At 39.2% G+C, this 24,836-nt stretch overlaps 2 protein-coding genes across 2 annotated transcripts in view; both read right to left on the bottom strand.

Annotated features, from left to right (window-relative positions):
* Window positions 1-1,062: 1,062 nt before the first annotated feature.
* On the bottom strand, window positions 1,063-15,921 carry impa2 (inositol monophosphatase 2). The gene is made up of 8 exons (XM_017479575.3): window positions 15,527-15,921; window positions 11,805-11,938; window positions 11,024-11,128; window positions 10,880-10,925; window positions 10,603-10,711; window positions 10,351-10,459; window positions 8,353-8,504; window positions 1,063-2,826 (listed from the first exon to the last, which is right to left on the bottom strand). Exons 1-8 carry the CDS (start codon window positions 15,602-15,604, stop codon window positions 2,708-2,710), a joined length of 852 nt encoding a protein of 283 aa, XP_017335064.1. The 5' UTR covers window positions 15,605-15,921; the 3' UTR covers window positions 1,063-2,707.
* Window positions 15,922-17,240: 1,319 nt separating this feature from the next.
* stk17a (serine/threonine kinase 17a) overlaps window positions 17,241-24,836 on the bottom strand; it is a 38,353-nt gene continuing 30,757 nt past the window's right edge. The window contains exons 3-7 of the mRNA XM_017479565.3: window positions 23,164-23,308; window positions 20,574-20,700; window positions 20,420-20,468; window positions 19,991-20,170; window positions 17,241-18,266 (exon numbers count right to left, since the gene is read on the bottom strand). Coding sequence (XP_017335054.1) covers window positions 17,936-18,266; window positions 19,991-20,170; window positions 20,420-20,468; window positions 20,574-20,700; window positions 23,164-23,308 — 832 coding nt within the window. The 3' untranslated portion in view covers window positions 17,241-17,935. The remainder of the gene's footprint in view (window positions 18,267-19,990; window positions 20,171-20,419; window positions 20,469-20,573; window positions 20,701-23,163; window positions 23,309-24,836) is intronic.

The raw sequence follows: 24,836 nt of genomic DNA, 5'->3' as shown, positions 1-24,836 counted from the left end.
AGGTCACCAAGAACTGACCTTCCCTTAATAATTCATTCACGTTTAATATAATAAAGCTGATGCTTTACACCGACACCCAAGGGTTTAATCATGCACAATCATTCACCCTTCTCTATAGTTAGCATAAACAGGTTTTGTTGTTACCAAATAAAGCTCGGCTCTCTGTTTCTGTGAAGATAAACATTAAACCAGTTTCTTAGCCACTAAGTGTAGGACCAGGATACAGTCTGTTGTAATTAGAAATGGTCGTGTCAAGAATGTTTTCAATTAAAAGATGTCTTGCCCGTGACTCACTCAACAGAAAGCACATACAGTTCTGAGTGAAATAGAGAGCTGCACAAGACAAATATTCGCTCTGCACTTTTATTTGGCCAGCCACACTAAACTTCAGAATTACAACGTGACACATAAAACAGGAAGATTATACATACTACTCCTTAAATTCAGGGATTAGAGTTAAAAACCATGTAACAATAACTGTTTTTACTCTCCAAGTGCCTCTTGATGAAAATAATAATATTTGACAGCTATTAACCAAACTCATTGTAGAGGAAAGATTAGCCTGTTTAAATGTTGGTAAGAGTTTCAGCTTTTAAGTCTGAATGTAAGAAATGAGGCTGGCATAATCTGCCTTTACTCGACTTATATTTTATGGATTTAGAAGTTGATCTTTCCTAATCGTATTAGCTCAAACAAAATTGTTACACTGAAATGGTTGAAAAGGATGTGAAAGTTACCAAGGCAAAGTAAAGCCAAGGATATATTATAATCTCGATTGGTGGAGTTGAGTCCTGCTTTTAAAAATCTGATATTTCTGGATTTGTTTAGTTCCAACTTGAATCTAATGATCCACAAGTTCAGTAAATGTCCCCTGGGTGTAAATGAGTGTATGAGTGTGTGTGTATGTGTGTTGTGGAATCTCATCCATGGCACCCCATCCATAGCCTCACACCCAGTTTTTCGAGGGACATGTGATGGTGACCTGATTAAAGTGTTTAGTTGAGACAATTTAATGAATTCTTCTGCTTATCAACGTATTATTCATAAAGAATAAGTAAATAATTAGTCATCATGTCTTCAAACTTTATTTATAATTTAATTGAAACACACAGTGGATATTGACTGCATGACCGCCAAAAAATTCATACAGGTGCTAACTTTTAGGCAATAAAAGAGGAGTACTATGTGTACATTAGTTTTCAGTTCACAACAAGAGATGGGATCTGAAGGAAATATTCTTCTAACACACACAGAGGTACTGCCCTTAAAGGGCACAAATTGTTGTTTGTGTAGTAGCCTATTATAAAATACATAAAAAGGTAAACCATGAATATTAAAACAGCAGATTAGCTTTGGGAATCCCCTACATTTAAAAGCCAAACACACTGGCCACTCAAACTCAGACTAAAACCTTAATTACAGTTCATGAAGACAGTATACACCAGGGGTGTAGTCCACTAAGGGCCGGTGTGGGTGCAGATGTTCATTCCAACCAAGCAGAAGCCACACCTTATAGTCTATTGAAAGCCAAGATCAACTAATTAGGTGTGGTTCCTGCTTGATTGGAATGAAAACCCACACCGGCCCTTTCCGGATAAGACTGGACACCCCTGGTCTACTCAAATGTCCTTTATCTCAGATCAGCAATTTCTGAAATACTCAAACCAACCTGTCTGGCACCAACAACCACGCTTTAGTTGAAAGTAACCAAAAACGCATTTTTTCTTCATTCTGATGTGAACAATAACTGAGGCCCTTGACTGCATTAGTTTGTGCATTGCGCTGTGATTGGCTGAGTGGATAATTCAAATTCCTGCCTGAATGAGCTGGGGTAGGGGCAGGGTAGTACATATGGAGTCTGCATGTAGTGATGGGTTACTAAAAAAATGACAGCATAGTAATCATTGCAAGCTGTTACAGTGACTATAGTACACTCTTAATGCACTTTCAAAGAAATAAGCATTTTAGTGTGTAGGCATAGTGATAATTTCCTGAATGTTCTTTTTGGTTGAATCATTTAATCCAAGTGAAATTACTCCTGAACGTTCTATCCACAGCATCTATTTATCCACAGGTGCTGTGGCTTTATGGTATAAAGAATAATCCACTTCATATTCCTGCCACAAGGTGAAGGCTTTATGGGAGCTACACTGAGATTATTCTTGTGCATTATTCACTATAATAAAATACTGGACCCACAGCAGGAAACGTCAATTCCTTACGTTGAATGCTTTTTCGTTTGCTACAGAACAGCATGTACTGTGTGACAAACTGTCCATCCCAAACCTAACATCTGAAGCTGTAGGAATACAATGAACTTCGTTGCCCATGCAAGCGACAACACGCAGTAAATTATATAAGCAAAGCTGTTCACACTGGTGTTAATAAATAAACACAATGATGATCGTTTTTATATGTTTACGTTATGCTAATTTAGTGTTATTATATAATGGTTATTGTTTCTAATGCTCAGGAACATGCAGTGCGGTAAGTTTTTAGATTCAGTTTGTTCACTCATATATTTCCTCAGGAACTGCAATATAAGGCATTACTTTAGTCCTCCGGTGGAGATACGGGGAAAAAAATCATGAACTCTATAAAAAAAGGGCATTGCATAAAGGACACTGCAGATAAAATGGCAGGATTGTAGGGATTTGAGGTAAAAGGCTGAGATTTGCTGATGAAGGGCTCAAGGCCGGTCACTGGGTCAAGGGTCATCGTCATCACGTCCGTAGTTGATTGGCTTGAGCCGCTGGACGATGTAATCTGCTATCTCCTGGGAGCCAGCAGCTACAACACGGCGAGACATGAGATCAAGAGGACCCCCTGGGAGAGAAGCATATTAGTACATTAGCATTTACGTACAGTATGTACACACACACACACACACACACACACACATAGTTTCTACTGTCTATTTCCATATTTGGCAGATGTTTTTTAATTCATGTCAATTTACAAGTGAGGCACAATCCAATCCAAACATACAGCTGAGCAGTGGAGGGTTTAGGGCCTCAACCACTGAGCTACCACGGCAATAAACCATCAGTTTACAACTTCCTATCATCATGAAAAAGAAAATGTGATTGCTTAATAAATCACTATACAAGTAGATGATGGAGCAAGAATTACATCCAAGGTAATGTGTTGATGTATCATTTTCCTAAGCATAGAAAATGAAGGAGAAGCAATATAACATCTTTAGATCTAACTCGAACAGGAATATATATATATATATATATATATATATATATATATATATATATATATATATATATATATATATATATATATACATTTTTTTAGAACCCCAATTCAGAAAAAGTTGGGACAATATGGAAAATGCTAATAAAAACAAAGAGGAGTGATTTGTAAATATATTTTGACTTGTATTTAAACAAGGACAACAACAAAAAAACGTATAAAGACAAGGTATTTGATGTTTTACCTAATCAACTGCATAGGTTTTTGAAGGTAAATGTTTATCTTTAAATTGATGCATGCAACGCATTCCAAAAAAGTTGGGACGGGGCGAATTAGGACTAATAACGATGTGACAAGTTGAAATAAGAATGTGTTGTTGTGAAACAGGTGAGGCAATCGTCTAATCATAGTATATAAGGAGCCTCCAAAAACAGGCCTAGTCCTTCAAGAACAAGGATGGGTCGCGGCTTGGCAATCTGCCAATAGATGCATCAGAGAATAATCCAACACTTTGAGAACAACATTCCCCAAAGACAAATCAGTAGGATTTTGGACATTTCACCTTCCACAATGCACAAAATAATTAAAAGATTCCGAATGCGGTCAAATCTTGGTGCGTAAGGGGCAAGGCCGAAAGCCACTTCTGAATGCGTGTGATCTCCGATCCCTCAGACGTCACGGTCTTAAAAACCGTCATGAGTCGGTAATGGAGATCCTGACATGGGCTCGGGAATACTTTGGTAAATCTTTGTCACACAACACCATTCGCCACTGCATCCACAGATGCCAGTTAAGGCTTTACAAAGCAGAAGCCGTACATCAACACTGTCCAGAAGCGCTGCCGACTTCTCTGGGCTCGGTCTCATCTGAGATGGACAGTAGCCCTGTGGAATTGTGTTTTGTGGTCCGACGAGTCAACATTTCAAATAGTTTTTTTTTACAAAACAGCCATCATGTTCTCTGGGCCAAAGAGGAACAGGACCATCCAAGCTGTTATCAGTGTCAGGTCCAAAAGCTAGCGTCTGTCATGGTATGGGGGTGTGTTAGTGACCATGGCATGGGTAACTTGCACATCTGTGAAGGCACCATTAATACAGAAAGATATGTACACATTTTTGGAGCAACATATGCCTCCATCCAGAGCAGGTTGCGTAAGCAGAGAGTGCGGGTGCTAGCTAAACTTAACCAACTGTTGTCTTCAGTGCCCAAACACTTAATAAGTGTTATTAACCCTTTCATGCATTAATGATAAAATCCTGATCAAGGATTTTTTCTCTGTGTTTTTACTCTTCCTTAGGCATAAAAAACTTATTTTACCTTCATTTTACTTTTACATACATTTTCCAAAAAGTTATTGAAGTGTCCACTCCAGTGGACTGCATGCATTCAAACGAAGAATTAGTGTCCACTCTGGTGGCTGTTATGCAGTTATTCTATTGAAATCCTTGCAATAGCCAGAAAATGGCTTTTGAATAGCTGTCCACTGTAGTGATCACTATGCATGAAAAGGTTAAAAGTAAAGGTGATGTTACACAGTGGTAAATAGTCGATTGTCCCAACTTTTGTGGAGTGTGTTTCAGTCATCAGATTTGAAATGACATTTTCAAAAATAAATTAAATTCACAAAGTAAAACATCAAATAATGTGTTAATGATGTGTTTTCGTTATACTACAGGGTGAACGGAATTTTCAAATGACTCTTTTTGTTTGTTTGTTTTTTGCATTTTCCATACTGTCCCAACTTTTTTCGGAATTGGGGTTGTAATGCACTATAACTAGATTTATAGGTACATCAATATTCCGATATTAATCAGAATTGGGAAATATTCTTTTATATAATATATTTGTATTGAGTCATGTAAACGGCACAATCCGATTGCCCAATTCAGATTAAGACAATATTGTGATTCCCCAAATTCTGATTCCCACCCCTGGAATATGCCTGTTTTAATCGGAAATGTGTAGTGTACATTAATATTCTGATGCCTGTTTGAATACAAACATTCTGAATTCAGAATATGGCTGCAACCCGAATTTGATGTGCATGTAAACATAGTCAGTGATGTCAAATCCGAAATGGCTTCATACTCACTATACTCATGGTGTAAATCCTACCTAGTGTACTATATGACCAATGCAATGCCATTTGAGATCTAAGACAGATTTCAATAAGTGCCTGCTGGAAATAAACTACTTACAAGTTAGATTTGTACTTGTACTATTTTAATTAGAAAATTGATACATCATTTAAAAGTATGGCATAAATAGCTTGCAATTATTCAGACCTATTTTCTACACCGAGTGTCATAAGGGTCATTTGATTACATATATATATAATGCAAGGAATAAAACAAGACAAGGCATGATGTAAAAGTGAAAAAATCAGCGACGAGGTGATGTGATTTCACAAAGCAAAGTTACTCTTCCCACCTGTGTTAATAAGAAACCAGAAAAAGCACAAACTCCTCTAGTGGAAAATGTACTGACTGTTACAAAGCGCTGACACTGGAGACTCATTCCAAAAATGTTAAATAATGGTATGTTGACCATACAAATCCCTGTGAATAAGCTGCTACTATAGCAATTAGAACATATTAGAATGAGCGCATTAATATAACCCTGTGATCTGCGTTACAGCCAGCACTACTGTCAGAGCTGCTGTTACAGAAAATTAACCATCACCTTCTGACCAATCAGAGCTGAGAATTCAAAAGCACTATCCGAGAAAATTTTATTTGTATTAAACTGACTTTTTTTTCCTGAAAGTATACCTATTCAATAACAGTACGACAAACCTTCAGTTAATGTGCTGGTTTATTTTAATTTTTTTTAGCAATGAACTACAGAAGATTATAAACCTGAAAATTCTAGAAAACCAATACCCAATGACACTCTCACTAATAGTGCAACCAGAAAAGTCTGTTAAATTAGTGCAGCCGGTGTCACTCTGAGAGCTAACGGTGGATGAGAAAGAATGAGAAAGTGCTGGAACTGCTTTTTGACTGAGCTTACAGCTCTCTAGATCAGCGGTTGTTAACCTGGGGGTCACGACCCACAGGGAGGCGTTGCAAAGCAGTAACATATGGTCGCGGGAAATCTTTAATTTGAAACGATTGTACACAGAGGTGCACAGAGAAGCCACAGGAGGATTTTGGATATACGTGTATGACGAATACCAAGAACTGAGTGACGTGGCATTGAAAACAACTCTTCCATTCACATTGACCTATCTCTATGAGGCTGTTTTTTCAGCGCTGGTGTACCTGAAGAACAAGTATAGATCAGATATATGGTCAGAGTCAAAACCCTGCAAAATCGAACATCAGTTAAAGCATGTTAAATCAGAAAGTCCCTTTACACAGCTCTCCCAGTGTTGCCTCTTTCCTATCTAACTTCCCACTCCCTCATACTTCTTAATCTATCTCTTTCTGACAGATGGAGTGAGAGGGGAAGCATTTGGCTGACCACATGATCTTGACCTCACTGCCCTCTTCTAATAGAGCCTCTTTGTGCACTCTCACACAACCTAGTCTGCCATGACACACTTCTGCCCACCTTTCACCGAACACACTGCAAAAACTGTACATAAGACAGGCCTTGTAGGCTGTACAAATATCTCCCACAGAGACAAATATCTGGGATTGGAATAATCTCTGTATTCAGTAAAGCATAAAGCAGATGTGAAAAGCCATGTGATGTAATGATGTCGGTAGTGATTACCTCACACACGGCGGATTAATGTCTGAAAAGTTCATGCTCTCAATCTAGATAAAGAGGTTCTTCGTATTATTTAGCAGGTCACTATATAATCCCAGATGTTTGCTTGATACAGAGCAGGCCCTCATAACGGTCTGTTATGGCAACAAGCGTAATGGTGCTTTTTAAGCCCTCCGTTAAACACATAAAGACTCTGGGATCCCTACTATTTGCAGTATGTTTATTGGACAATACTGAATAAGGAATAAAACAGCTGGGGGGAGGTGGGGGGGGGGGGGGGGGGGGGGGGGTAGGAAAATAGGAAAACAATACATAATACACGGTGAGGTGGTGAAATGTGGACTGATGGGAAGCTACTGTTACTACCTCAAAGTTGATTATTTCCCTATAACACAAGTTAAAGTGTTTCATTCCATGTATATCGCAGCATGTCATACTTTTCATACATTTGTGTTTACATTTAATGTTGTGGAATGTCCACAAAACAAGACATCACTTCCCTTATAGCATTATAGCGTTCCCTCACCAGCCTCTTGTTTTCCTCTCTCTTGAAGCTTGTCATGTCACCAAGAAACCATAAAGTGCAAAGGCCTCTGTTCTGAAGACTTTCCCATGTCAAAAGAACAGACTTAAATGAACAGCTTTACCTCTGACTCTTACTAAGTACTGACACTGGAGAATCCTTCTATATATGCTAAATGAATGCCAACTCATAGAAATCAACATTCAACAATTAAACACATTTTTCAGTCTACTTAGTTAATGCAACTACCATACAAGTCCCTGTGTAAGTGGTTACCGGTACTATAGAAACGTTAACGTATTAGAACGAGTACATTAATATAAACCTGTCACAGCTGCTGTTATAGAATTCATTAACACCTTCTGATCAATCGCCGTGGTACAGTATTATGACACAATACCTTATCATGATACTACATGTAACCGCAAATCACATCCAATCACACCTTTTTGATATCAAGTGAAATATTTGAAAAGGAGTTATAACAGGTTCTGTCTGATTGAAGGGAATATTCGGCACACTAAGCCAAAGCCTGGATATTTTGGATCAAAGCATTATGCATAACCACAACTGTAATAACGCTAACCAAATACGGCATTATTTAGACGTGTGTAAAACCCAAACTAAATCCAATGTCCTTTCAAGGAAGTCACATAACATTAGCTATAAATAACTTGACAGTAATATTTGCTATTTTGCAGAATCAAATTCACATCATTCTAAATGGAAAAATCCACAGTTACATTACTGCCAAACAATTCTGTGTAAATATTTTTTTTCTCATTTGGATCCTGGTCAAGATCGGATTTGAGAGAGCACGCTTTAGATTAAACAGGAAGTGAAATGTTTGTCTGAAAAGTCAGTTTAATAATTCTGTGGTCTGCCGGATAAGTAAGAGTGGTGCTGACCTGTGGTGTCGATCACACAGCCGCCTGCTTCAGTGATGATAATCGCTGCTGCAGCGATGTCCCAGCAGTGTAGACCATACTGGTAGTACGCCTCAGCTGCTCCGGTCGCAACCTGACACAGTGCTAGAGTTGAGCTGCCTATGATCCTTACTCTGAGCACACAAAAATGAGTCTGGTGTAAGATTCTCAAATTTGTGTTTTGGGGTACAGTTTAGCAAGTATGTTCTGTCTGGGTTGAAAAGCAGTATATTCATATATATATATATATATATATATATATATATATATATATATATATATATATATACCAATTCCCAATTCCTTTACCAATTCCCACCCAACTCTCCCCTGCCACGTGGCAGCTACCAACCACAGAGGGTGAATGCAAACTTCCTCCGAGACGCACAAAGCCAACTGTCACATTTTTTCAAACTGCTGCTCATGCTGCATCACAGGGAAGTGTAACACACTCAGCAGAAACCACTATCTAACCTGTTCTGCATGTATGAGCTTACAGACACCCACAATTTGCTAGTGTCTCTTTGGTTGACAGGGAGGGAGCGTATACTATTCCTCCTACCCAGACAGCAAGTCCAGAAATGGCTATAGCATCGTCAGGATTCGAATTTGCGACCTCCCAATGATACGGTGGGCACTTTTCTGCTGTACCACTCAGAAAGGAAAACAATATTAACAATATAAATTTAACAATAATAATAATGATAAATTATAAAACATGAATGAGCCTTAAAATAAATACTCAATATTTAACTCAATATGCACCTCCAATATCACTAGCAGACAATTGTATATAAAGGTGCCAATGATGGTACCAATAATTAAGTTATACTGCACACTCATACAAGCGAAACACTCACTTTGTTTATAATTAGATTCTTTATGAATTAGGAATTGTTAAATAAAAGCTCACAATGCATTTTAAATATACGGCTTAATTTCTGTGAACATGAAAAATCATTTAAAATGTGAAGCAGGTCACAGATTGTAGGTAACTAACTAACTTCCTAACAAACATGACACTAATATACAACCCAGTCTAATGTTCTTTTGCTTGTAGAGATAGGCAAATCACTTTTGGTGTTATGTACCACCATAAAGAATAAAACATGATAGGGCATGTTGGTATAGGAAAATAATCAATAACAGGAGGGTGTTGTCATGACCACCCAGAAATTAGTTTACTCCTCTTATACAACTGCAATTTTGATAATTTTTTTTTCATTTATTAAACAATGACGGTGTATATTTTAAGGATTTATAGTTAATGCTTCAGAATGTCAGTGGGTAATTCCTCTTATTACATATGCAGCATCGGCCTCTCTTTGTTCACTTTCTTCAAGTTAATAAGACCAAAAAAAAAAACAGCTTGTCATGTTACCACAAAACCAGAAAGAAGACTTTCTCATGTTAAAAGCTTAAAGTCCCAGCTTTATCTCTGTCTGTTACAAAGTGCTGACACAGGAGTCTCCTTCCAAATATTAGAACGAGTGAATTAGAAGGAGCACAGTAATATAAACCTGTGAATTCAACTACAGTCAGAACTTCTGTCTGAGCTGCAGATATAGAAAATGAATCTACAAATTCTAACCAATCAGAATTGAATGTTCAACAGCACTGTGGTTAAATGACAAATAATATATCTATATAACAGAGATCAGATTTTTGGCAAATTTAGCCTGACTGTGACAAGGTGAAATAAAAGTGTTAAATAGCTGGTCTTAATATTCTTTAATATAAAACATAATGCAAAACATAAAATAATTCTTAAATATGAAACATACGCTTATTTTCAGTGCCATATCACTCAGTTATATTTTTAATATTATGAAATATTTTCAATATTTGTCCCATTCTCTGGAAACATGGACTGTCATAGGAATGTATATTTAAAGTAAAGATCAACCAGATTGTGCTTTTCCAGAAAGATTTATTTCATATGGATGTATTAGCAACTTTTTGCGGAAATAAACGTCTCACCCATGGACTGGTGCACTCAGCAACTGCTTCATGTTCCCCAAAAAGATATCCAGTGTGTGAGGTTCTCTCTTTGCCCCAATCTCTGTTAGAATTAGGGCTTTGGAAACATCTGATATAAAAAGGAGGAATGGGTCATTTGGGAAGCTTTCATTTACACAAATATTTCAAAACAGTTTACTTTCACATAGCTCTGTCCCAAAAAAAATACAGCCATTAAATAGACCAAAGAGTATTTAAAAAGATAGCACCAACCTTTCTCCTTTGAAACGCGGAGTCGGACTCCATTGCAAAATGCCCCGTGACTTCTCCTTCCAGTGTATAACGTTCCATCCAAACAGTGGTATATGACACCAAACTCCAGCTGTAAATTAGTGAAGCGCAAATTATCATTCTGAATATTTTCTATGATGGAGAACATAAAAACATACAGAGCACGTGAGATGACTGACAATCATTACAAATCCACCGGGATGTCTACTGTTAAAAGTGAAGATATATTTATGTTATCGGTGTTTTAGCATTGATCTACCTGTTTCTTTACTGCAAAGCCAATGCTTACTGCAACCATGGGAAAACTGCAAATTAAATATCAGATCTTTTAAATGAAGCCATGGTCCTGAAATTAATAATTAATTAGTGTGCGGTCTCAAATATACCACTGCACATTATATACCTGTGAACAAAGTTACAAGTGCCATCAATAGGATCTATTATCCATGTAGGGTTATCTGTGAGAATACACTTCTCTCCTGCAGCAGATGACTCCTCTCCAATGAACCTGAAATAAAGGGAAAAAATCGATAAAACAATCTATATATTTCTATTAAACTGATATTTCCAGCAATAGACTATATCATATTATTTTTTTAACTTCACATAGTGTAGACTAAATTGAGACAACTACAGAACAAAAATTTGTGGTGAAATATGACACGTTACATGTGTGATTCAGCACTGTGCAAATTTCTGTATCAAAGCATGCACGGCAAGAAGCTGTGGAATTGTGAGGTGGCAATGCTATGCCACCGCACCCTTTAAGAAAATATACATAAAAAAAAAAAGAGTTTGAGAGTAACAGGCACAGAAGTCATGTCTCCTTCATTGACAATGACAGACACTCCTCCTTTAGTGGGACTGATAGACACAGAGGCCACTCCTCTTTCAGTGAGACTGACAGACACAGAGGCCACACCTCCTTCAGTGGGACTGACAGACACAGAGGCCACTCCTCCTTTAGTGGGACTGACAGACACAGAGGCCACTCCTTCTTTAGTGAGACTGACAGACACAGAGGCCACACCTCCTTCAGTGGGACTGACAGACACAGAGGCCACGCCTCCTTCACTGAGACTGACAGACACAGAGGCCACGCCTCCTTCACTAAGACTGACAGACACAGAGGCCATGCATCCTTCACTGAGACTGACAGGTCAGTGCTCTCTTGTATGTTGTACCTGTGTGAGGGAAAGTGCTCCCTGAGCGTGGAGATGATCAGCTCCTCCACTTGCTGGTCAGCCTCTGTCACCAGGTCTGTCGGAGTGCTTTTACTGCTCACACGCTTCTCTTGCATCATGGACACCCGGACCATCTGAGAGGGAGAGAGGAACACGACACAAATTGTCTGCAACCACAGCTTACCAAAGATAAACCCTAGAGATTTGTAGGGAAGAATGTGAGAATGTCAGCCAATATTAGCCAATGTTTACAGCTTTGACGTGGAAAAAGTGGGATCAGTGCATTCCTAACTACCACGTCAGGATCACTGCTGTGCTAAGAACACTCCACCTCACATAATATCCGGTTTGAGGTGATTCACTGGTGGTCCCACTCCATTAATGAGGTGTAATGTGACTGCATATGCTAGACCATAGCCAAATTTTATTCTGGTTTGTACATTAGAATTTGATGGTAAGCTACAACCATTTGATCACATTGTAAAAAAGGTTTTTGTATTACTACATTTCAATCAAAGAGTGAGATGTGGTTATAATCAGCACTGGCGGGTCCTATGTAAAAATATGCATAAAGATACGCTGACCAAGACAATAATTAACCTTAATTTTCAGAAAGTATAAGTGCATTTGATGCTTTTGTGTCCTGTGACTAGTAGTGAGAAAGCTGCACCCCCTCTAGTGGATGAATGATGAATTGTTATATGTAATTTTTTTGCCATCTCATTGTCATGGGGTGCTGAATGACCCCACAAGCTGAATACATTATCATTTCTACAGTAACACAGGGACTTGTATGGTGGACGTTCCATATAATCTAAGAAAACTATTAAACAGCTTTTTTAAAAAGTGTTTAAAAATATAAATTGCATAATCATTGATGTGGTGACATCTTTTTGTCAGGAGACATCCATCCATCTATTTTGTGTACCGCTTATCCTATACAGGGTTGCGGGGAGCCTGGAGCTTATCCCAGGGGACTCGGGGCTCGAGACGGGGGTTACTCACACACACATTCACACACTACGTACAATTTGGAAACACCAATCAGCCTACAGCGCATGTTTTTGGACTGGGGAAGGAAATTGGAGTACTTGGAGGAATCCATGATTCGGGGAGAACATGCAGACTCTGCTCACACAGGGCAGAGGACGGAATCCAACCCCCATATATATATGTATGTATATATATATATATATATATATACATATATATATATATATATATATAAATATAAACAGTATCTCACAGAAGTGAGTACACCCTCACATTTTTGTAAATATTTGATTATAACTTTTCTTGTGATAACACTGAAGAAATTACACTTTCCTACAATGTAAAGTAGTGAGTGTACAGCTTGTGTAACAGTGTAAATTTGCTGTCCCCTCAAAATAACTCAACACACAGCCATTAATGTCTAAACCGCTGGCAACAACAGTGAGTACACCCCTAAGTGAAAATGTCCAAATTGGGCCCAATTAGCCATTTTCCCTCCCCGGTGTCATGTGACTTGTTAGTGTTACAAGGTCTCAGATGTGAATGGGGAGCAGGTGTGTTAAATTTGGTGTCATCGCTCTCATACTCCCTCATACTGGTCACTGGAAGTTCAACATGGCACCTCATGGCAAAGAACTCCCTGAGGATCTGAAAAAAAGAATTGTTGCTCTACATAAAGATGGCCTAGGCTATAAGAAGATTGCCAAGACCCTGACACTGAGCTGCAGCACGGTGGCCAAGACCATACAGCGGTTTAACAGGACAGGTTCCACTCAGAAGAGACCTCGCCATGGTTGACCAAAGAAGTTGAGTGCACGTGCTCAGCGTAATATCCAGAGGTTGTCTTTGGGAAATAGACCTATGAGTGCTGCCAGCATTGCTGCAGAGGTTGAAGGGGTGGGGGGTCAGCCTGTCAGTGCTCAGACCATATGCTGCACACTGCATCAAATTGGTCTGCATGGTTGTCGTCCCAGAAGGAAGCCTCTTCTAAAGATGATGCACAAGAAAGCCCACAAACAGTTTGCTGAAGACAAGCAGACTAAGGACATGGATTACTGGGACCATGTCCTGTGGTCTGATGAGACCAAGATAAACTTATTTGGTTCAGATGGTGTCAAGCGTGTGTGGCAGCAACCAGGTGAGGAGTATAAAGACAAGTGTGTCTTGCCTACAGTCAAGCATGGTAGTGGGAGTGTCATGGTCTGGGGCTGCATGAGTGCTGCTGGCACTGGGGAGCTACAGTTCATTGAGGGAACCATGAATGCCAACATGTACTGTGACATACCGAAGCAGAGCATGATCCCCTCCCTTCGGAGACTGGGCCACAGGGCAGTATTTCAGCATGATAATGACTCCAAACACACCTCCAAGACGACCACGGCCTTGCTAAAGAAGCTGAGGGTGAAGGTGATGGACTAAACCCTATTGAGCATCTGTGGGGCATCCTCAAAGGGAAGGTGGAGGAGCACAAGGTCTCTAATTTCCAGCTCCGTGATGTCGTCATGGAGGAGTGGAAGAGGACTCCAGTGGCAACCTGTGAAGCTCTGGTGAACTCCTTGCCCAAGAGGGTTAAGGCAGTGCTGGAAAATAATGGTGGGCACAAAAATATTAACACTTTGGGGCCAATTTGGACATTTTCACTTAGGGGTGTACTCACTTTTGTTGCCAGCGGTTTAGACATTAATGGCTGTGTGTTGAGTTATTTTGAGGGGACAGCAAATTTACACTGTTATACAAGCTGTACACTCAGTACTTTACATTGTAGCAAAGTGTCATTTCTTCAGTGTTGTCACATGAAAAGAGATAATCAAATATTTACAAAAATGTGCGGGGTGTACTCACTTTTGGGAGATACTGTATATATATATATATATATATATATATATATATATATATATATATATATATATATATATATTCCTTACTTCTACTCTAATGAAACTCTACTTTATTCTATCCTATTCCGTTTTTAAACATCATCCGAAAATTATACTTCTAACGTTTTGATATGCAAATGATCATGACTATATGCAAATTCTGCGACTTGTCGAAAGTGCAATAGATACTTTCCCCTGAAAACAGTTGGTAACATTGTTTCTGACATTTGGTCAGCTTTGCATGGGCCAGCCTGTATCATGTGCTCTGTAGAGGAACTGGGGCATTGTCTTTGGAAACCTGACCTTGTTTACATTCTGCCTCTTATCAGATGAAACAGGAGGGGTTATTTATATCACAGGAGAGAGAGAGAGAGAGAGAGAGAGAGAGAGAGAGAGAGAGAGAGAGAGAGAGAGAGAGTTTATATCAGTAGCACGAAAAGGACGACTGTAATGTAGTACATAATAGATGACATGAGCATAACATGAGACATACACAGTATATCAGAATATAATAAATAGGCATAACATGTTCATAACATTTCCTGTCCCCTAGCAGCATTAGCCGCTTGTAAACAGAGATGTTTAGTAATACTCGATTATTATTATTATTATTATTATTATTGCACCCTTGTTTTTCCCCCATAAAGAGCATTATTATTAGCCTGTGCTCGGGTGATGTTTTATCTGATAATGTAATATCTAATACAGGTCCCTGAGAGCTAAATAAACATGTACAGTATGTGTGTTACTAACACATTTAGACGCGGTGTGTGTATATTGTCCATGTTGTGTGTGTGTGTGTGTGTGTGTGTGTGTTTGTGTGGTGTTTGGAGCGGTAATGTTGTGTGTTACCTGGCCGGCTCTGAGCGCTGTCTTCACGGCCACATCCATGCACTCAGCCCAGCTCTCTGCCTCCATGTCCGAGCTCATGACGGAAACTGAGCGGGTTACAAGCGGAAACGACGGCGGTGTGTCTCTCCGCTCATGGTTAACAGATTCGGGCTGGAGGACAGGGTTTCCACGGTGACTTTAAAGCAGTATGGAGTCCTGACATGGATGTGTAAGTGTCAGTGTTTCTCCTCTGCGCGCTCAGGGTCAGTGATGGCGACTTGCTGCACCAGAACACTGGATTTAAGATCATAGCACTGTATGAAACCTCCCATTTGTGTCACAAAAAACAAACCGAATTCAATCCAGTTCAGAGGAGTTTGGTTATAAACATAAGGCTGAATCCCAAATGACTAAGTAAACCCTATAGAAGTACACTATCACGCGCATGAATGACCGGCGCCTACGCCCTATGTAGTGCACTATGCGTCCTGTAGAGAGTCATTTAGGATTAAACCTAAACACTGACTGGAACCATTATTTCTCACTGGAGCCTTCCTGAAAAACACCAGCTTTACAAACTTTTACACATTCAGCATGTTGGAGTTTTAAGGTACATTTTAATGTATGTAACTGTGTAACAAGTGGCCAGTGAATGAATAAATGATGAATGAATTTCTATTTCTATAAAAATAGAAATGATACATGAAAGTTGTTGCATTGAAATTATTTAACTAAAAAAAACAAAAACAAATAAAAAATGTCTTGTATTAGGATATATATATATATATATATATATATATATATATATATATATATATATATATATATATATATATATATATATATGAATATTATTGTTATTACGTATTTTGTACAAAGTGTACGTAGTGTCTTAATGTGTTGGGAAATAATCTTTAAATATATATTTTTAAAGTTTCATTATTAAGATATTTACCAGTGAAACATACATTATGAAGGCGTAAATATTTAGCATAGATTAGTCAACAACGCCATCTCTTGGGTATTGAGAAAAATGCAACCCTATTAATATTATTATTATTATTATTATTATTATTATTATTATAATCATCATCATCATCATCAGCTGCAACACCACTACTACTACTAATAATAATATGGATAATACTACTAAACAATAGGTGGCACAATTGCCTCACACCTCCAAGGTTGGGGGTTTGATTCCCACCTCCGCACTGTGTGTGTGTGTGGAGTTTGCATGTTTTCCCTGTGCTTCAAGGGGTTTCCTCTGGGTACCCCGTTTTCTTCCCTAATCCAAAGACATACGTTATAGGCTGATTGGCAATTCCATACTGTCCGGAGTGTGTAAATGTGTGTGAGTGCGTGCCCTGTGATAGGTTGGCACCCCGTCAGTGATGTCCCCCGCCTCATGCCCTGCATCCCCTGGAATAAGCTCCAGGGTCCCTTTTATCCTGTGTAGGATAAGCAGTACAGAAACTGGATGGATGGATAATAATAATAATAATAATAATAATAATAATAATAATAATAATAATAATAATAATAATAATAAAGCTTCTCTCATATTGCCAGCAGTATGAGAAAACGCAAGACAGCTTCAGAAGCAAATAAAGAAAAGTGCATCAGTCTAGCAAGTCTTGATTTTAACACAGCCCTTTCCCCTGTCTCTCTGTGCACTCATTCACACTCAAAAGCACCATCACTCTGTCCCAAATTAACAAGCAAAAACAGGAACTTCTTCAACGAGGAACTTTTATTTACAAGATCAGGACAATCACTGTGAAAAGTGTTGTCATTCAAAAGATGCACTCTTTACACGGACCAATTCATAACGAACGGACATTTAAAAAGGCAATAATATACACTGTGTCATGGGCGAAACTGCCATTTCTAGAGAATATTTCCCTATGAATGGTTGGACATGAACAAGTCAGGAACTGAACAGACAACATGGCTTTTTAAAAGTACAGACATAACTCATAATTAAAATTAGTTTAATTTACATATAATTTCACCAGCCCTGCTCTCCTCCTGCACAACCAACGCACATGTTTACCAAAATGGCAAAGTAGTAATGAAATGGAAAAAGGAACCAAGGGAAAACAAGGAATAGGAGATGTATAGAAGAGGGATCTGATGGCCTGCATTGTCACAGAGCAACAAACATGGCACATGCAGGGGGGAAAACACCACGCAAAAGAGAGCAACTAAGTACCATACAAAGGCTTAGTCTTTTATAATATAATCCCATAAACATAAAACAGCAAAAAAACCTAGAAAAATGTAACATTAAAAAAATAAAAAACAACAATACGGTTTGGCTTAAACAAGTGGATTAAAAGATGAGAAGAAGACAAAAAACACAAGCAAAAGACTTGTCAGAAGTGCAGCGTTAGTTGGAGCTTAGTGGCTGGCTGGCCATTGTGGGGTTTAGAAGATGAATTCCCCCGGCACCTCCTGCAGGCCTGGGAAGGGCTCTTCGTATTTGAAGCGCTTTGAGATGGCCTTCTGCTCTGGGGTCAGGCTCTCCTTGTCTGAGGACTGCCTGCACTGGCCTAGAGTGTAGGCTGCCATGACGATGAGCTCCTCCGTCAGTCTGCTTTCCTCCTCAACATCCTCGTCACTGCACTGAGTGGCGACAGCTGTGCTGACTGGCTCAGGGATGGAGGAGGCGGTGTTCTTTCCCTTCTCCTCTGCAGAATCTGTCTCCTGTGTTTGTAGCCACTGGTGTTTCAGGCACTCCTCTGCAGTGGCACGATCCCTGTTCAAACAAGATGGATTCTGTTTTTAACAAGTGCTCAAATACACTTGTTATACAAAACTAGAAAGTCAGGCCTCTAACACTATAATTACAGAGCCTTGAATACAAATATTGAGATGGGTTAAAATATACTGCAGGGATGGACAAATCATCATTAGCACTGGTGCCTGGGACAAGCAGATTGTGTGTCAGTGCTATTATTATTATTATTATTATTATTATTATTTTTAGTTGCCAGGTGGACAAGTAGGTTCATTAGGATGGTGATATAGTGTATATAGTCCTTTTTTCTATCCCAATTACTAGTCAGAGAAAGAAAAAATATTTGACTAACATAGGCAAAGCAAATTTGATATACACTTGTAATAGGAGAACCTGTACACCTGCTCATTCATGCGGTTATCCCATCAGCCAAACAGCTAGTGGTGGCACAATGAATACAATTATGCACATACAGGTCACATGCTTCAGTTAATGTTCACATTAAACATCAGAATTGGGGAAAATGTCTTCTAGGTAACTTTGACCATGGCATGGTCTCCAAAGATTACACTCTAAGCAAAAACAAACTCTATACAAATGGTGCAACAAATAAAACCCCCCAAACAAACAAAAAACACCCAGCAAGCGGCAGCTCTGCAGGCAGAAACACCTTGTAGATGAGAGAGATCAGAGGAGAATGGCCAGATTGGTTCAAGCTGCCAGGAAGGATATAGTAACTCAAATAATCACTACAACCATGGTGTGCTGAAAAGAATCTCAGAACGCACAACATAATGAACCTTGAGGTGGATGGACTACAACAGCAAAAGACCATATCAGGCTCCACTCTGGTCAGCCAAGAACAGGAATCTGAGGCTAAAGTGGGCACAAGAATAAGACCAGGTGCATTTTATTCCAGTCTTTGGCTGTGCAGTTTCAGTGAGCCTGTACCCAATGTAGCCTCAGGTTCCTGTACTTGGCCAACAAGAACCAAAGCTCTTGACCTGCATCAGCATGATTTTACGCATTGCGCTGCTGCCACATGATTGACATGACTAGATGAATGAACAGGTGTATGGCTGTTCCACTGAGTGTATAACATAATATTCCAAGGTTACATTCTGACCTTCAGGTGATCTGAAGTAATTTTAATAATGTAATAAACTAGCTTGTAAAAATGATTAAAAAAAAAAAAACAAAAACAAAAAAAAACAAAAACACACACACACACACACACACACACACACACACACACACACACACACACACACACACTAACAATGTGCAATGATGGAGGAAACATTGTCAGAACTGAACAAAATATAGATCAGTGCAGCACAAAGCTACCCCGAAACACTGCTTATACTATGTAAACAAAGACACACTTAAATATCATTTTATGTGTGTTATGTAAGAAGATACAATCCACACTTCAGAGCAACAATTTTAGGCAAAGACCTGATACATCAGATATAACACCAGTAGTGAATAAAGACTACAGCTACATAGAGATATGCTCTCCTCAGGAATCTGAGTGATAATTTTTAGGCCTATTTGATATCAGTTTTAACCTAATTAATTAGGTTAATTCTGAGCAAACCAAAATATGGGACTGGGCAAGCACGTTGGAGCTTGTGGGGTGGGCTGGCTAATGATACTAAGATACTAAAGTGCTCTAATTCCACACAAACAGCTATGCTAATAATAGATAGTAGAATTCTAAGATGTGTTGCTGTGCATACTCAGGCTCCTTGATGAGCAAAGACTTGATGAAGTGAATGGCCGCCTTGTCCAGATGCTCCAGGTCCTCCTCTGTGTAGCTCACGTTAATCTGGGAGATGTTGAGAAAGGTCTCCTGCTTATCGGCTCCAAGGAATGGAGACATACCAGTCAGCATCACATATGCAAGCACACCAATACTCCTACCAGAAAAAAAAACAGACGAAAATTATATTAGCATAACATTTTATGATAATGGCTTTCAAGAGGCTGAACGTGCAGGGCTGCTTATGAGTCCTGGCCACAATCATTATACTCATACTGAGAAGGTCAGCATTATGCCATGTTATACTTTATGTAGTGCATTAAATAGCCTTATTGGCCTCATTTAAGCATCATTAGTGAATTAAATATACAAGTACTTGTAAGACCTTAATAGAAAGACTACTCACCACATATCAGTGGCTGTGCTAATGGGCTCATAATTAAGAATCTCTGGGGCTAGACAGGGGGGGAAAAAAGAAGCAAATTAGGAGTTAAAAGACTAAAATCATGGATACAGAAAAACACTAAAAATTGAGCATTACAAGTCACAGCATGTCTTACCAACATATTCAGGTGTTCCCATGATCTCTCTGAGTTCCTGATTACTGCTCACCATCCTTGAGAGGCCAAAGTCAACAATCTTAATGTCCCCGAGAGGATTGTCACTGGTCAGGAGAATGTTCTGTGGCTGTAGAGGTTTAAAAATAGAAAACAACTTGTTAAATAAGCCACAGCTCCTTTCTAAAATTTTGTAAAGTACTTACAGTGAGGGAAAGAAGTATTTGATCCCCTGCTGATTTTGTACGTTTGCCCACTGACAAAGAAATGATCAGTCTATAATTTTAATGGTAGGTTTATTTGAACAGTGAGAGACAGAATAACAACAAAAAAAATCCAGAAAAACGCATGTCAAAAATGTTATAAATCGATTTGCATTTTAATGAGGGAAATAAGTATTTGACCCCCTCTCAATCAGAAAGATTTCTGGCTCCCAGGTGTCTTTTATACAGGTAACGAGCTGAGATTAGGAGCACACTCTTAAAGGGAGTGCTCCTAATCTCAGCTCGTTACCTGTATAAAAGACACCGGTCCACAGAAGTAATCAATCAATCAGATTCCAAACTCTCCACCATGGCCAAGACCAAAGAGCTCTCCAAGGATGTCAGGGACAAGATTGTAGACCTACACAAGTCTGGAATGGGCTACAAAACCATTGCCAAGCAGCTTGGTGAGAAGGTGACAACAGTTGGTGTGATTATTCGCAAATGCAAGAAACACAAAAGAACTGTCAATTTCCCTCGGCCTGGGGCTCCATGCAAGATCTCACCTCGTGGAGTTGCAATGATCATGAGAACAGTGAGGAATCAGCCCAGAACTACACGGGAGGATCTTGTCAATGATCTCAAGGCAGCTGGGACCATAGTCACCAAGAAAACAATTGGTAACACACTACGTCGTGAAGGACTGAAATCCTGCAGCACCCGCAAGGTCCCCCTGCTCAAGAAAGCACATATACATGCCCGTCTGAAGTTTGCCAATGAACATCTGAATGATTCAGAGGACAACTGGGTGAAAGTGTTGTGGTCAGATGAGACCAAAATGGAGCTCTTTGGCATCAACTCAACCCGCCGTGTTTGGAGGAGGAGGAATGCTGCCTATGAAACCAAGAACACCATCCCCACCGTCAAACATGGAGGTGGAAACATTATGCTTTGGGGGTGTTTTTCTGCTAGGGGACAACTTCACCGCATCAAAGGGACGATGGACGGGGCCATGTACCGTCAAATCTTGGGTGAGAACCTCCTTCCCTCAGCCAGGGCATTGAAAATGGGTCGTGGATGGGTATTCCCACATGACAATGACCCAAAACACACGGCCAAGGCAACAAAGGAGTGGCTCAAGAAGAAGCACATTAAGGTCCTGGAGTGGCTTAGCCAGTCTCCAGACCTTAATCCCATAGAAAATCTGTGGAGGGAGCTGAAGGTTCGAGTTGCCAAACGTCAGCCTCGAAACCTTAATGACTTGGAGAAGATCTGCAAAGAGGAGTGGGACAAAATCCCTCCTGAGATTTGTGCAAACCTGGTGGCCAACTACAAGAAACGTCTGACCTCTGTGATTGCCAACAAGGGTTTTGCACCAAGTACTAAGTCATGTTTTGCAGAGGGCTCAAAAAAATATATCCCTCATTAAAATGCAAATCAATTTATAACATTTTTGACATGCGTTTTTCTGGATTTTTTTTTGTTGTTATTCTGTCTCTCACTGTTCAAATAAATCTACCATTAAAATTATAGACTGATCATTTCTTTGTCAGTGGGCAAACGTACAAAATCAGCAGGGGATCAAATACTTTTTTCCCCTCACTATAACAAATCAGACTGAACACTACGTGTCAGCGGCAAATTACTGTACAGTACTTCAAACCAGGAGAACACCCAGAACCACTGGTAATTTTAAAACTGAAAATGTCTGCCCTAAACCTTTTGCTCATAATTTGCATCTGCTGTGTAGTGTGGTTCTCGCTCGGTGTGTTTAGGAAATTTATAATTGCACTTCAATTTGGCAGCTAACCCTCGACCACACGGAGCAGGCTACAACCGCTGAGCGCAATAACCATCCAGTTTGGCATGTCATTGTTCAGAGTTTATTTGCATATTTTCCCTGTTGTGAATAATTGATTGAAAACACAGTTCCTGACATAATCCATGAAGAACTGGTGTCATTAAAAGAGCACAGATATGAGCTACTCAGGTGTATTAAATGAGATAAATGTAAACTAAAATGGCCCTTAAGATTTGTGTCTAACACTCTTGAACTTGACAGACTTTTTCCAAACTTAAGTCTCAATGTTGTTCCCTCCATTATCTGCAATTATGTTTAAAAGCGGATTACAATTTAAACAAATGTACAATGCATTGCTCTTTTTTCTCTCTCTTTTTTTTTTTTTTTTTTTTTTTTTTTTTTTTTTAAATACAGCGATCTGACAGCAAATGACCACTAGGGGGACTCTAGTATCACGTACTCCCCAGTCACTTTTGAAAAGCCTCTGTTTTGGGAGCTATGACCACAGATATACAGCTTTTTCTGTACTATGCATCATAGGCACACCACCACCCTGTAAATAGGTTCAATTATTGACATGCAAACCCACCTTCAGATCCAGGTGAACCACGTTGTTCTTATGGAGAAAAGCTACACCCTCCAGGATTTGCCTCATCAGCCGCTTCACATCTTCCTCGTTAAAGGCCTCTTCCCTCTCTGCAACACACCGGTTGAAGATCTCTCCACCAGCAGCACTACAAATGCAAACACAAAACACAATAGCACTTGTTACAGTACATGCTAAAGTCGAAATATCCATAGTTCTACAGATTTCCCTGGTTTGTACAAACGCTATGGCATGCAAGAACTTTTATTTAATGGTTCAGGGTTAAAGAGTGGGCAACAGACATTTTTTTTTCTTTAAGTGCTCTGTTATACATCACATTCCAAAAAAAAAAAGAAGAAGAAAAAAAAAAAGAGGAGACATGCATTTATTGCCTCTGGACCACCTGGTAGTTCCTCCTCCAAAAAGGTATGCAGTCTGCTCTGTGATAACCTTTAACACTGAGCCAAATCATCTGAATTATTACCGTAAAAAATGGGGTGACTTGTACTGATCAGCACTAGGTCAGCAGTCATTAAGTCTACAAACCTAATTTAACCTCAGTGGAAATCACCACAAGTGCATGACTGTGTTGGAATGATGGGAATAGACACGCATAGTCACAAGCATGTGCATGCACACACATGCAGCAAGACTGGAGAGAGATTACAGACACATTACTGTGCTGGCTAAACATAGCATCTGAGGGGGGAAAAAAGTACAACATAAAATGCAATTAGTTCATTTTTAGCCCTTTATTCAGACAGGAATAGTCTAGCTAGCATTACTAACTAAAAGGGAAGCTAAAACCTTACAAGAAGCCAGACAATCACATGCTCACTGAGATTCTCAGAGCAGACGGCATGTCAAATTCAATTACAGCATGGCCAAGAGAGAATGAGTGACCTTAAACACAAGGCTGGAGTCGATTGGGTCTATGGGCTACATATCGTTTTATGTTCATGTGTCTGATGTTTGGGCTGAAAATGGATGAGCACAGATTACTACAGAGTTCAGATTAAAGCAGAAATGTAGTGCAGTGATGCACACCAAGTGAGAAACTTTGTAAAACCTTTAATGATGAATCCCATGAATATCAGTGATGTTCTTTTACCTTTTTAAACATTTTGTTTTAGCTGCATGTACAGCATGTGTGTATGTAACTGGATGCACGTGTAGGATTTAGTAAGCACTTGGATAAGCCTGGATCAGTGTTTGCACGGTCTGTAATCCTATTCTGCAGTTCTCTCATAACACTCACCAAACAGAGTAATTCTCCTTAATGAATTACAACAACAGTAATAAAAACACACAGGATGCACTTGATTGTCCATATACTTTTTGACAAGCACAAACTAATATTTAGTCCCAGATTTGCAAACGGGCTCAGAATTCACGGAGTATGTATTTAATTCAACGTTTGTTGCAGTACATGGATCTGCTCTCCAAAGCATCTTACTTTCTGCTGTCATACAGCTACAATCAAAATGATTCAACCCCCATTGCAAATCAGGTTTATTGTCAAAATGTACAGACTTTCAGCTGTTTGCAATGAACAAATCAAATAAAATCAGTTGAAATAGTTCAACACAATGAATGTTTCAAGTGGTTTCCCCAAATTAAACTGAAAATGCAACTTGTAATGACTTCTCCAGTCTCAAAATTATTCAACCCCTTCA

Source organism: Ictalurus punctatus, chromosome 1, assembly GCF_001660625.3.
Source record: "Ictalurus punctatus breed USDA103 chromosome 1, Coco_2.0, whole genome shotgun sequence".
In the NCBI taxonomy this organism is placed as follows: domain Eukaryota; kingdom Metazoa; phylum Chordata; class Actinopteri; order Siluriformes; family Ictaluridae; genus Ictalurus; species Ictalurus punctatus.
This window is presented reverse-complemented; position numbering and strand designations above follow the sequence as displayed.